The sequence below is a fragment of the Ornithorhynchus anatinus genome, chromosome 1 (assembly GCF_004115215.2).
Source record: "Ornithorhynchus anatinus isolate Pmale09 chromosome 1, mOrnAna1.pri.v4, whole genome shotgun sequence".
NCBI classification, from domain to species: Eukaryota; Metazoa; Chordata; class Mammalia; order Monotremata; family Ornithorhynchidae; genus Ornithorhynchus; species Ornithorhynchus anatinus.
This window is the reverse complement of record NC_041728.1, coordinates 170,251,156-170,264,186: the sequence shown is the minus strand read 5'-3', so window position 1 is coordinate 170,264,186 and position 13,031 is coordinate 170,251,156. Positions and strand designations below refer to the sequence as shown.

The 13,031-nt window shown below is 47.8% G+C and overlaps 1 protein-coding gene across 8 annotated transcripts in view; it reads right to left on the bottom strand.

Annotated features, from left to right (window-relative positions):
* Position 1: 1 nt before the first annotated feature.
* The window catches only part of NME9 (NME/NM23 family member 9), a 33,616-nt gene continuing 20,586 nt past the window's right edge, over positions 2-13,031 (bottom strand). For 7 of the 8 annotated variants that reach the window (XM_029067017.2, XM_029066919.2, XM_029067090.2 and 4 more), the window contains 4 exons: positions 10,343-10,539; positions 3,336-3,480; positions 2,273-2,380; positions 2-331 (listed from right to left, as the gene is read on the bottom strand). In XM_029067017.2, coding sequence (XP_028922850.1) covers positions 160-331; positions 2,273-2,380; positions 3,336-3,480; positions 10,343-10,539 — 622 coding nt within the window. In that variant the 3' untranslated portion in view covers positions 2-159. Of the gene's footprint in view, positions 332-2,272; positions 2,381-3,335; positions 3,481-10,342; positions 10,540-13,031 lie in introns of those variants that run through there. The other variant, XM_039913403.1, reaches the window with a different exon arrangement.

The window sequence follows — 13,031 nt, the reverse complement described above, 5'->3', positions numbered from 1 at the left end:
GTTACCGAGGCGTCTCTATTACTAAATAGCTTAAAAAATAAGACAGAATACGTCTTTTGAATGTCTAAGTGGCTGTCGTACTTCGACTCCTCCCAGTTCTTCTACCTCCAGCACTGAGCCCTTGGGTTTTCTACCGGTTAAAAGTTCACTCGTATGACACTAAAGAGCAGGTTCGACCCCTCTGGGCTCGTCCAGGGAACCGGGCTGAACGGTTGGGAGGAAGCGTTCTTCGGAGAAGAAGAAAGAGATCTCTCTCTGAGCCTCTTCTGGAGTTGAGCTGCCGTGGATTTGATTTATCGGCACGTCTTCGAGGGAAAATCGGGCCCTGAAACTGCAAAATCAGAATATCAGCCGGTGTTTTCATCTGGAGGCAACCTAGGACGCACATCCGGGCCCAAACGGGATGGAGAATTTGGAAACTATCAAAGTCAAGTTTGCGATATTCTCCCCCAAGCTCCGGGGCCTGTTTATTTTCATGGGGCTCAAGATGTCCCTCGGCGAATGACCCCCAGACAAAAGAGAATGTTTTAAAGAGTTGGCAGCTTGCTTCTGCACCAAATAAAAGGTCCCCTGTGAATGATCCGGACTTACAGACGCCCTCTCCGTTGTCCCTTGCATTCCCTCTGGGCTTCTCAGGGACTCCTGCTCCTGGGCCTTGGCTTCTGGACTGCAGGGTAGACGGACTCTTCTCCTTGGGCTACCTGGTGCCGGGACGCCGCATCCCTCCTCGACCTGACCTGCGTCCTGGCCCTCGAGCCCTGACAGGCACCGGGCCTGGCCCCCGGCTTGGCTCCTTAGTACACACACCTTCACACCTTGCACCCAAGAAGCGCAGAGACGCCGAGAGCCCTCCTCCCTCGTCTGGCCGAGCAAATCCAGTAATAATAATAATAATGTTGGTATTTGTTAAGTGCTTCCTCTGTGCAGAGCACTGTTCTAAGCGCTGGGGGAGATACAGGGTCATCAGGTTGTCCCACGTGAGGCTCACAGTTAATCCCCATTTTACAGATGAGGTAACTGAGGCATGGAGAAGTTAAGTGACTTGCCCACAGTCACACAGCTGACAAGTGGCAGAGCTGGGATTCGAACTCATGACCTCATGGACTCATGACCTCGGACTCCCAAGCCCAGGCTCTTTCCACTAAGCCACGCTGCTTCTCTACTGCTCTGTGCTGATGCGTCCTGGCTCTTGGGGGGAATGGCTCCCCGGATCCGTCTACCAAGAGTTCAGATTTGCATCACCTGGGGAGGGAGCGGGACTAGCATCTCTACCGTACTCTTCTCTCCCGAGTGAGAAGCGGCGCAGCCTACGGGAAAGCCCGTTGTTGGATAGGGATCGTCTCTATCTGTCGCCAAATTGTACTTTCCAAGCGCTCAGTACAGTGCTCTGCACACAGTAAGCGCTCAGTAAATACGATTGAATGAATTGAATGAAAGAGCCCGGGCTGGAGAGTCAGTAGGACCTGGGTTCTAATTCTGATTCCACTACTTTTCTGCTGGGGGACCCTGAGCAAGTCACTTTACCTCTCTGCCTCAGTGACCTCACCTGTACAGTGGGACAGGGATTGTACCTAACCCCATTTGAGAAGCAGCGTGGCTCAGTGGAAAGAGCATGGGCTTTGGAGTCAGGGCTCATGAGTTCGAATTCCAGCTCTGCCACTTGTCGGCTGTGTGACTGTGGGCAAGTCACTTAACTTCTCTGTGCCTCAGTTCCCTCATCTGTAAAATGGGGATTAAGACTGTGAGCCCCACGTGGGACAACCTAATTCCCCTGTGTCTACCCCAGCGCTTAGAACAGTGCTCTGCACATAGTAAGCGCTTAACAAATACCAACATTATTATTTGCTTGTATCCACTCCACCACTTAGAGTGCCTGATCCACAGTAACTGCTTAACACATACCACGGTTATTATTATCATTATTATTATTAATAATGTGCCTAATACAGTGCTAGGCACACAGTAGGGATTCAATAAATACCACCGACCGATTGATCGTAAGGGACCTGAGAAGTTGAATGCTGAGATGCCCCAGGAAACACTTGCTTTTCGATCAGTCAATGGTATTTATTAAGCGCTTCCACGAGCCCAATACAACAGAGACGATAGACGCCATCCCGGCTCTCAAGGAGCTGGCGGACTTTGATTCAGGCAGAAGAAGTTGAGGGTGGGGAAAGCCAGAAACTACTTTTACGAGTCTAAGCGACGTGTTCTTGTAAGGCCCAACATTAGAGAGAGAGAGATGTTGGGAGGGGGCCCCATTCCCACAAACCTCTGTGGCGTCTGGCTGAGGGCCTCTGTCAGATCCCAAGGTCCCAGCAATGCCTTCCAATGCTCCACCGCCTCCTCGCTCATCAATGCCAGGGCCAGCACGGGCCCGCTGGAGGGGAAAAGCAAGAATCCTTCAATAGCGTCCTTAGAGTGAACGGAAATACGGAATTGGTAGAACCCGGGAAACGCATCAATCGGTGGGATTTATTGAGTGCTTGCCGGGTGCAGAGCACTGTGCTAAGCACGTGGGAGAGGACACTACGAGCGAGTTGGCCCACACGCTGCCTGACCACAACGAGCTCACAGCCTTTCCAAAGATCTAGAGTGCTTGTGTTCTGGATTGCCATGGTAATATGAATTGAAATCTCTGGTGATCGTCACCAGCACACAGAAAGCGCTCAATAGATACGACTGAATGAATTTCCCTGCACGCCTTATTCCCATTATCCCACCTGGTCGTTCGAATTCAATGATCCCAGGGAAGGAAGAGCCAACCTGAAAAGGGAAGGGAAGCAGCGTGGCCCGGTGGAAAGATCCGGACCCGGTCGTCAGGGGACCTGGGTTCTCATCCCGGCTCTGCCAATTGCTCCGTGCGTGACCATGGGCAAGACACTTAATTTATCTGCGACTCGGTTTTCTCAATAGCGAAATGGGGATTCAATGCCTGTTTCTCCCTACTTAGACCGTGAGCTCCACGGGGGACAGGGACTGTGTCCGATCTGATAAACTTGTATCTACCCCAGTGCTTAGAACAGTACTTGACACATTGGAAGCAGAGTGGCTCAGTGGAAAGAGCACGGATTTTGGAGTCAGAGATCATGGGTTCGAATCCCGGTTCTGCCACTTGTCAGCTGTGTGACTGTGGGCAAGTCACTTAACTTCTCTGTGCCTCAGTTCCCTCATCTGTAAAATGAGGATTAAGACTGTGAGCCCCACATGGGACAACCTGATTCCCCTGTGTCTACCTCAGCGCTTAGAACAGTGCTCTGCACATAGTAAGCGCTTAACAAATACCAACTTAACTGATCCCATAAAAGAAAAAAAAAAAGCAGTTAGGGCCACACCTGGTCATCTGCTGAAGAAGAAGCGGGTAGTGATCTTGGGTCACCTGTTCACTGTAGAATTCTTGTACTTCCCGTTCTGTCAGTGTCGTCTCTTTCTGCAGGGCAATGAAAAATCCAGCTTCCTTAATATTCTGAAGGATTTCCTCTGAAGCCAAAAGAGGAAAAAAGAACACGTTATTGTGGGCAAGTCACTTAACTACTCTGTGCCTCAGTTACCTCATCTGTAAAATGGGGATTAAGACTGTGAGGCTCACGTGGGACAACCTGATTACCCTGTATCAACCCCAGTGCTTAGAGCAGTGCTCTGCACATAGTAAGTGCTTAACAAATACCAACATTATTATTAATTTGGATTTTGAAGGAGGGGAAAAAAGGCTGACTTTATTAAAATGTAAAAAAAAAATCTAATATGAAGAGGTGTTTTTAATCTGCGACTGAAGAACTTTCGGTCTCAGGGTATTCAGAAGGAGCACCATGTAGCAAAAGAAGCCGGCAGATCTGTGCTCCTACTTGATTCCTAGGTGGTGACACCGCAATCTCGGTGTCATCCTTGACTCGTCCCTCTCGTTCACCCCACACATCCTATCCGTTACCGAGACCTGCCGGTTTCACCTCTACAATATCGCCAAGATCTGCCCTTTCCTCTCCACCCAAACGGCTACCTTACTATTACGGGCTCTCGTTATATCCTGGCTAGACTACTGTGTCAGCCTTCTCTCTGACCTCCCTTCCTCCTCTCTCGCCCCGCTCCGGTCTATTCTTCACTCCGCTGCCCGGCTCATCTTCCTGCAGAAACGATCTGGGCATGTCACTCCCCTTCTTAAACAACTCCAGTGGTTGCCTATCGACCTCCGCTCCAAACAAAAACTCCTCACTCTAGGCTTCAAGGCTTTCCATCACCTTGCCCCTTCCTACCTCTCCTCCCTTCTCTCTTTCTACCGCCCACCCCGCACGCTCCGCTCTTCCGCCACCCACCTCCTCGCCGTCCCTCGGTCTCGCCTATCCCGCCGTCGACCCCCGGGTCACGTCTTCCCGCGGTCCTGGAACGCCCTCCCTCCTCACCTCCACCAAACTGATTCTCTTTCCCTCTTCAAAACCTTACTTAAAAATCACCTCCTCCAAGAGGCCTTCCCAGACTGAGCTCCTCTTCCCCCTCTACTCCCTCTGCCATCCCCCCTTTACCTCTCCGCAGCTAAAGCCTCATTTTCCCCTTTTCCCTCTGCTCCTCCACCTCTCCCTTCCCATCCCCACAGCACTGTACCCGTCCGCTCAACTGTATATATTTTCGTTACCCTATTTATTTTGTTAATGAATTGTACATCGCCTTGATTCTATTTAGTTGCCATTGTTTTTATGAGATGTTCTTCCCCTTGACGCTGTTTAGTGCCATTGTTCTTGTCTGTCCGTCTCCCCCGATTAGACTGTAAGCCCGTCAAACGGCAGGGACTGTCTCTATCTGTTGCCGACTTGTTCATCCCAAGCGCTTAGTACAGTGCTCTGCACATAGTAAGCGCTCAATAAATACTATTGAATGAATGGTTGAGAAGTCGGGGTTCCATTTCAAATCTTGAAATAATCCCAATCCTGATTATCGTGGCTGCGTGGAGCAAACTTAATGGCAATTGGAAAAAAAATTGCCGGACTCCACCTGTATCCCAAAGACCCTGTTGCTAGAGAGATTTGCAATTTCTAAGCAAATCAGTCTGTAGACTGTAAATTCTTTGTGGACAGGGACCACATCTCCCAACTCTGATGTGCTGTACTATCCCAAGTGCTCAGCACAGTGCTTTGCACACAGAAAACACTCAAGAAATACCATGGTTTGACTGATTCGACCACCCCCTTCTCCTGGAAACATCATCCAACCTCGTCTGGTTCACCTTATCTTTCTGGGTGCTCATTCTCAGTCTCTTTTGCATGTATAATCCATCAGTGGTATTTAATGAGCACTTACTATTGTGCAGAGCACTGTACTAAGCGCTTGGGAGAGTACAATATAACAGAGGTGGTACACATGCTCCCACTCACCACGAGCCTGTCGTTTAGAGGGGGAGATAGACAACAATAATAATGATAATAATAATAATCATGGTATTAAACGCTTAACTATGTGCCAGGCACTGTACTAAGCACTGGGTTGGATACAAGCAGATTAGGTTGGACGTAGTCCCTGTCCAAAACAGTCTCAATCCCATTTTACAGACGAGGTACCCGAGGCCCAGAGAAGTGAGGTGACTTGTCCAAGGTCACACAGCAGACGAGTGGCAGAGCCGGGATTAGAACCCAAGACCTTCTGACTCCCAGGCCCGGGCTCTATCCACATTACAGGTACGTATGTAAATGTTGTGGGGCTGAGGGAGGGGTGAATAAAGGGTGCAAATCCAAGTGCAAGGCTGAGGCAGAGGGGAGGGGGAGAAAAGGAAATGAGGACTTAGTCAGGGAAGGCCTCTTGGAGGAGGTGTGATTTTAATACAGTTTTGAAGGTGGGGGACAGTAATGATCTGTCGGATATGAAGGGGAAGGGGGTTCCAGGGCAGAGGCAGGATGTGGGCGAGAGGTCGGTGGCGAGGTAGTTGAGATCTAAGTAGGGTGAGAAGGTTGGCATTAGAGGAGGAAGGTGTGAGGGCTGGTTTGTAGTAGGAAATCGGGGTGGTGAGGTAGGAGGGGGCAAGGTGACAGCGCTTTAAATAATAATAATAATAATGTTGGTATTTGTTAAGCGCTTACTATGTGCCGAGCACTGTTCTAAGCGCTGGGGTAGACACAAGGGAATCAGGTTGTCCCACATGGGGCTCACAGTCTTCATCCCCATTTTACAGATGAGGGAACTGAGGCCCAGAGAAGTGAAGTTTAAAGCCTATCGTGAGGAGTTTCCGTGTGATGCAGAGGTGGATGGGCAACCACTGGAGGTCCTTGAGGTGTAGGGAAACAGAGACTGAATAGTTTTGTAGAAAAACGATCCAGGCAGCAGAGGGAAGTGTGGACTGGAGTGGGGAGAGACGGGAGGCTGGATTAATTCATTCATTCAATCGTATTTATTGAGCGCTTACTGTGTGCAGAGCACTGTACTGAGCACTTGGAATGTACAATTCGGCAACAGAGACAATCCCTACCCAACAACGGGCTCACAGTATAAATGGGGGAGACAGACAAAACAAAACAAGGAGTTAGGCGTCAATACCATGAAGATAAATAGAATTATAGATATACACTTATTTATTGCTCTATTTTGTTAATGATGTGTATGTATCTATGATTCTACTTATCTTTATGATATTGACACCAGACTCCTTGTTTTGTTCTGTTTTGTTTTGTTGTCTGTCAACAAGGAGGCAGATGCAGTAGTCAAAACAGAAAAGGAGAAGTGCTTCCATTGAGCATTTATCCTAGCCCAACTTGTTACCGCATTCTCACATTTCCCCCTCCCTTCAAGACGTCTCTACTTGAACGTCCCACTGTCGTCTCCAACTTAACATGTCCTAAACAGAACTCATCTTCCCACCCAAACCCCGTCCTTCTCCTGACCTTCCCATCGCTGCACACAGCACCACCATCCTCTCTGTCTCACAATCTCTTAAACTTGGCGTTATCCTCGACTCATCTCTCTCATCCGACCAACATATTGTGTGTCCCCAAACCCTGTCAGTTCAGTCTTCACAACATTGCTAAAATCCACCCAAGCACTTATCTTACCCCGTGTTGACTACTTCATCTGCCTCCTCGCTGACCCCTCAGCCTCCTGTCTCATCCCAATTCAGTCCGTACTTCACAACTGTTCAGATCATATTTCCCCACACCTCAAGAAACTCCAGTGGTTGCCCATCCACCTGCACGTTAAACAGAAACTCCTTACCGTAGGCTTTAAAGCAGTCCACCACCTTAGCCCTTCCTACCTAAGCTCTCATTTCTTACTTCAACCCAGCCCATATGTTTGCTCCTCTGGTGTCCACCGACTCATTGTACCTCTATCTCATCTATCTCGCTGCCGACCTCTTGCCCCCATCCTGCCTCTGGCCTGGAACGCCCTCCCTCTTCGTATCAGATGGAGATTCACTCCCCCCCTCCTTCAAAGCTTTATTAGAAGCACATCTACTCCAAGAGGACTTCCTTGACTATGCCTTCATTTCCTCTTCTCCGTCTCCCTCCTCCGTCACCCTTGCACCCTTAATTCACTCCTCCATCAGCCCCGCCACACTAGGGTGTATATTTATAATTCATTCATATTAATGTCTGTCTTCCCCTGCAGGCTGTCAGCTCGCTGTGGGCAGGGATCATGTCTACCACCTCTGTTATATTGTACTCTCCCAAGAACTTAGTGCTCTGCATTCAATAAGCGCTCAGTAAATATGATTGATTGATCAGTCAATACTCAGTATGGAAAGGCTGGAAAAATGACAGGATAGCATTTTTCTCATGGAATTGTATTCTCGCATGGACCTCTTGGTTGGCCTAATGGACGGGAACTTCCCCGGGGCTGCTGTGGGGCCTGTGTTCCCCTGCTGACCGCTTCCCTGGATTCCGGGCACTACCCAGAACCCTTCAGGCTGGTAGGTCGGCAAGGAAGAGTCTGAAGATTTGAAAAATCCAGAAATGAATTGCCCCTCTGACAGCTGAGATCACGTGAGAAGCAGAATGGCGTAGTGGCTAAAACACGGGCCCGGGAGTCAGAAGGTCGTGGGTGCTAATCCTGGCTCCGCCACTTGTCTGCTGTGTGACCTTGGGCTCGTCACTTTACTTCTCCGGGCCACAGTTCCCTCATCAGTAAAATGGGGATGGAGACTGTGAGCCCCACGTGGGACATGGACTTTGTCCAACCTGATTTGCTTGTATCCACCCCAGATCTTATACAGGGCCTCGCACATTTTAAGCACTTAACAAATAGCATGGCTGAGTGGAAAGAGCACGGGCTTGGGAGTCAGAGGTCATGGGTTCTAATCCCATCTCCGCCGCATGTCAGCTGTGTGACTTTGGGCAGGTCACTTCACTTCTCTGGGCCTCAGTTCCCTCATCTGTAAAATGGGGGTGAAGACTGTGAGCCCCACGGGGGACAACCTGATCACCTTGTATCCCCCAGTCCTTAGAACAGTGCTTTGCACATAGTAAGCACTTAAGTACCATCATTATTATTATTATTGTTGTTAAATACCATAATTATTATTATGGTTCTGAGGCTGGGATCAATATTTACTAGTATTTCTTTGGAAGCTGTCTTCCACCTCTGTTTCACCTCCTTTAATAAGAAGTTTCTGTTTGATGAGGAGGGGAATGGGCAACCACTGGAGATTCTTGAGGTGTGAGGAAACGTGAACTGAACCATTTCGTAGAACAGTGACCCAGGCAACAGAGTGAAGTATGGACTGAACTGGGGAAAGACAGAAGGCTGGGTTGTCAACAAGGAGGCAGATGCAGAAGTCAAAGCGGAAAAGGATATTTGCTTGGATCAGTGAGATATCAGTATGGATGCAGAGGAAAGGGTGGATTTTAGTGATGCTATGAACAGGAATTGGAGAAAGATTCAATACATGGGTTGAATGAGAGAGATGAGTTGAAGAAAACACCAAGATCATGGGCTTGTGAGACGAGAAGGATGGTGGTGCCGTCCACAGTGATGGGAGAGTGAAAGGAAGGAGAAGGTTTGGGTGTGAAGATGAAGAGCTCTGTTCTGGCCATGTTACATGTGAGGGGTCAGTGGGACACCCAAGTAGAGATATCTTTGGCTTTAAAGCAGTCCATCACCTCACCTCCTCCTACTTCATCTCACTTCACTCCTTCTCCAGCCCACCCCATACACTCCACTCCTCTGCCGCTCACCTCCTCACCGGGCCTCGTACTCCCCTGTCCCCTGGCCCACGTCCTACCTCTGGCCTGGAACACCCTCCCTCCTCATATCTGCCAAACAATGACTCTCCTCTGCTTCAAAACCTTACTGAAGGCACAACTCCTCCAAGAGGCCTTCCCAGACTAAGCCCCACTTTTCCTCATCTCTCACTCCCTTCTGCATCACCCTGACTTGTTCCCTCTGCTCGTGTCCCCCCGCCCCCCCCGCCCGCCGCCCTACAGCACTTATGTATATAGTTGTCATTTTATTTATCTATAGCGATGTCTGTTTACCTGTATTGATGTCAGCCTCCTGCCGCCACCCCCCCTCCCCCCACAGACTGTGAGCTCATTGTGAGCAGGGATTGTCTCTCTTTATTGCTGTTCTGTACTTTCCCAAGTGTTTAGTAAGCACTCAATAAATGCAACTGAATGAATGTCCCGAATGCAGGAGGAAATATGACACTGCAGAGGAGAGAGATCAAGGCTGGAGATGTAGATTTGGGACTCATCCACATAGAGGTGGTAGTTGAAGCCAAGGGAGTGGATGAGTTCTCCAAGGGAGTGGGTGTTGATAGAGAATAGGAGGAGATGCAGACCTGAACTTTGAGGGCCTTCAATAGTTACAGGGTGGGAGGCACAATATTAGCTTGCGAAGAGACTGAGAATGAGCAGCCAGAGAGATAGGAGGAGAAAAAAGAAGACAGTTTCAGTGCATCAAAGGTTGGATGATCTTTCCAGGAGACGGGGGAGAGGAAAAGATGCACCACTACTATTACTACTACTACTACTACTAATAATGGTATTTTTTTAGCAGTTACTAGCAGTACTGTTGAGCACGGGTGTGTATAATCAGGTCAGACGCAGTCCCGGTCCCACATGGGGCTCACAATCCAAGGGATTAAGAAGGTAAGTGATTTGCCCAAAGTCACCCAGTAGGCAAGTGGTGGAGTTGGAACTAGAACCCGAGTCTCCTAACTCTCGGGCCAGGGTTCTTTCCACTAGGCTACACCGATCTTACCAAACCTGCCTGGTGATAACATAGATATTGGGAGAATGCCCAAGATTCAGTATTTTGAAGTTTATCTGGCTACTGGCCATTAATTTGGTTTCAATCCTCTGTAAGAGACAAAAGTAAGTTTTTACATGGTTTCTCCTGGGAAAGATATATGTTAGTATGCCGTACTCACCTTTCTTGTCTTTTAAGATTCCAGGTCTAATCAAAGCCAAAGTTCTCTGGGGTGTCTTCCTCTGTTTTGTTTCTGCAGTCTCATCTGAAACTTTAAAACCGGGGAAAAAATATGCAAGCTCCTTAGCGGCCTGTTCTTGGTTCTCACTGCCGTGGACTGCATTAAATGGCATTTCTGTGCCATACTGGGCCCGGAGACTGTATGTGATAAGATTTAAGGAACATTAAGTAACACATCCAAATGTCAAAGAAATTATCTTCCACCTCTATTTTACTCTCAACTCTCCCCGTCTCTTCTTCCGGCCTGGAACTCCCTCCCTCCACCAAATCCACCATTTCCCGACTCTTTCCATATTCAAAGTCCTTCTGAAATCTCACTTCCTCCAGGAAGCCTTCCCTGAATAATTAACAATGGTATTAACTACCAGCCACTCTTATATTTTATTTTATTTCCTGACTTCAGAATCTATGTATCTATGTATATTTTTAAAAATTTCATTTATATATTCACTTCTTCCTCTTGGATAATAACAGTGGCATTTGTTAAGCGCTCACTCTGGGCCGAGCACTGTTCTAAGCGCTGGGGTAGATACAAGGTAATCAGGTTGTCCATCGTGGGGCTCAGAGTCTTCATCCCCATTTTATAGATGAGGGAACTGAGGCACAGAGAAGTGAAGTGACTTGCCCAAAGCCACACAGCTGAGAAGTGGCAGAGCCGGGATTAGAACCCACGACCTCTGACTCCCAAACCCATGCTCTTTCCACTGAGACACGCTCCTTCCCATACACTCGGTCTTTTAAAATAATTCATATTCATTCATCCAATCGTATTTGTTGAGCACTTACTGTAACAGAGCACTGTACTAAGCACTTGGGAGAATACAATACAACAATAAATAGACACATCCCCTCCCCACAGTGAGCTTGCAGTCTAGAGGTGGGGGAGACAGACATTAATAGAAATAAATACAATGACAGATAAGTACATAAGTGCTGTGGGGCTGGGAGGCGGGGAAGAGCAAAGGGGGCAATCAGGGTGACGCAGAAAGGAGGGGGAGAAGAGGTCACCCAATTAGATCGTAAACCTCTGAGGACAGTATCTCATTTCTGTTATTCTCTTTCAAGTGCTTAGTCCAGGGTTACTCAATAAACACCATTGATAAATGACCAAGTCTCTACCCAATCACTGCACAATCAGCCCCATTAAGTCCTTACAAAATGATTCTTCCTTGCCCTGTATAATCTCACATGAAGAAATGAAATAATACTAAGGGTTAATACTTTAGGATGGGATGGGTAAACTCATATCCTCTATCCTTAAGATTTTTGGGTCGAATTCTCATATTTGAATGAGAACAATGTAAAATTATTCCTCTGTCTCTCATACTATACTACCTATGGATTTGAACTCTATTCCTAAAAAAAAAATTATATAAAGTAGAACTAAAACTACTGGGTTCTTTCATTCACTTGATAATGCATTTGGATGGGTTCTTTCCTTCAATCAATCGTATTTATCGAGCTCCTACTATGTGCAGAGAACTGTAGTAAACACTTGAGAGAGAACACTATAACAATAATAATAATGTTGGTATTTGTTAAGCGCTTACTATGTGCCAAGCACTGTTCTTAGCACTGGGGTAGATACAAGGTAATCAGGTTGTCCCACGTAGGGCTCACAGTCTTCATCCCCATTTTACAGATGAGGTAACTGAAGCATAGAGACGTTAAGTGACTTGCCCAAGGTCACGCAGCTGAGAAGCAGTGGAGCTGGGATTAGAACCCATGACCTCTGACTCCCAAGCCTGGGCTCTTTCCACTAAGCCACGCTGCTTTGGCAGTCACATTCCCCGCCCACGATGAGCTTCCAGTCAACAGGGGGAGACAGCTATTAATGTAATAAACTATTGATAATTAAGGAATTCTTTGCTTTTATTCTTATCAAATGTAACTTTTAGCAGTGCGGGGTGGGAGATCTGCTTACACTACTAGCTGTTGTTTTGCCGTGGTGCAGTATGTGGAACTAATTGTAGTTTAAAAACCCTTCTAAACAGAGTGGCAGATTATTTAAATCACCCAATTATAAATCATACTCCCTGCTTTCAAGTTGGGTGTGTGCTCTGAAAGTCCGGCAGATAGCCTAAATTAAAACGATACCCTAACGGATCTTTTAATGATATTTAAGTGTTTACTTTCTGGCAAGCGCTGTCCTAAGCGCCAGGCTACATACAAGATAATCAGGTTGGACACAGGCCCCGTCCCCCTGGACTCACGGCCTACGTGGGGGAGAGGAGGGAGGGAGGAGGTCACAGAAGCCCACAGAAGTTAAGGGATTTACCCAAGGTCACAGAGCAGGCAGGGGGTGGAGCTGGGATTACAGCCCAGCTCTCCTGAGTCCCAGACCTGCATCCTTTCCATCAGACCAGGCTGCTTCCCTGGCTCTTTGCCTGACTCATTCCTTCTTTTGCTCTGAGTGTCTCTTTTTCCATGTCTTTCTGTCTCTCCTGTCTTTTACTGGATTACTGCTACTCGTCTCCTTTCTACCCCACTACTTAGAGTCTAGAAATAGTCATTTCTCCTATCACATAGGTCTTCATTATGCAATTTGGATAGTACCCAGTGGACGAATAAAGCAGCATAGATACCATGAAGGGACTTTCAGGGAGATGACATGCTGATGAGGAACATCG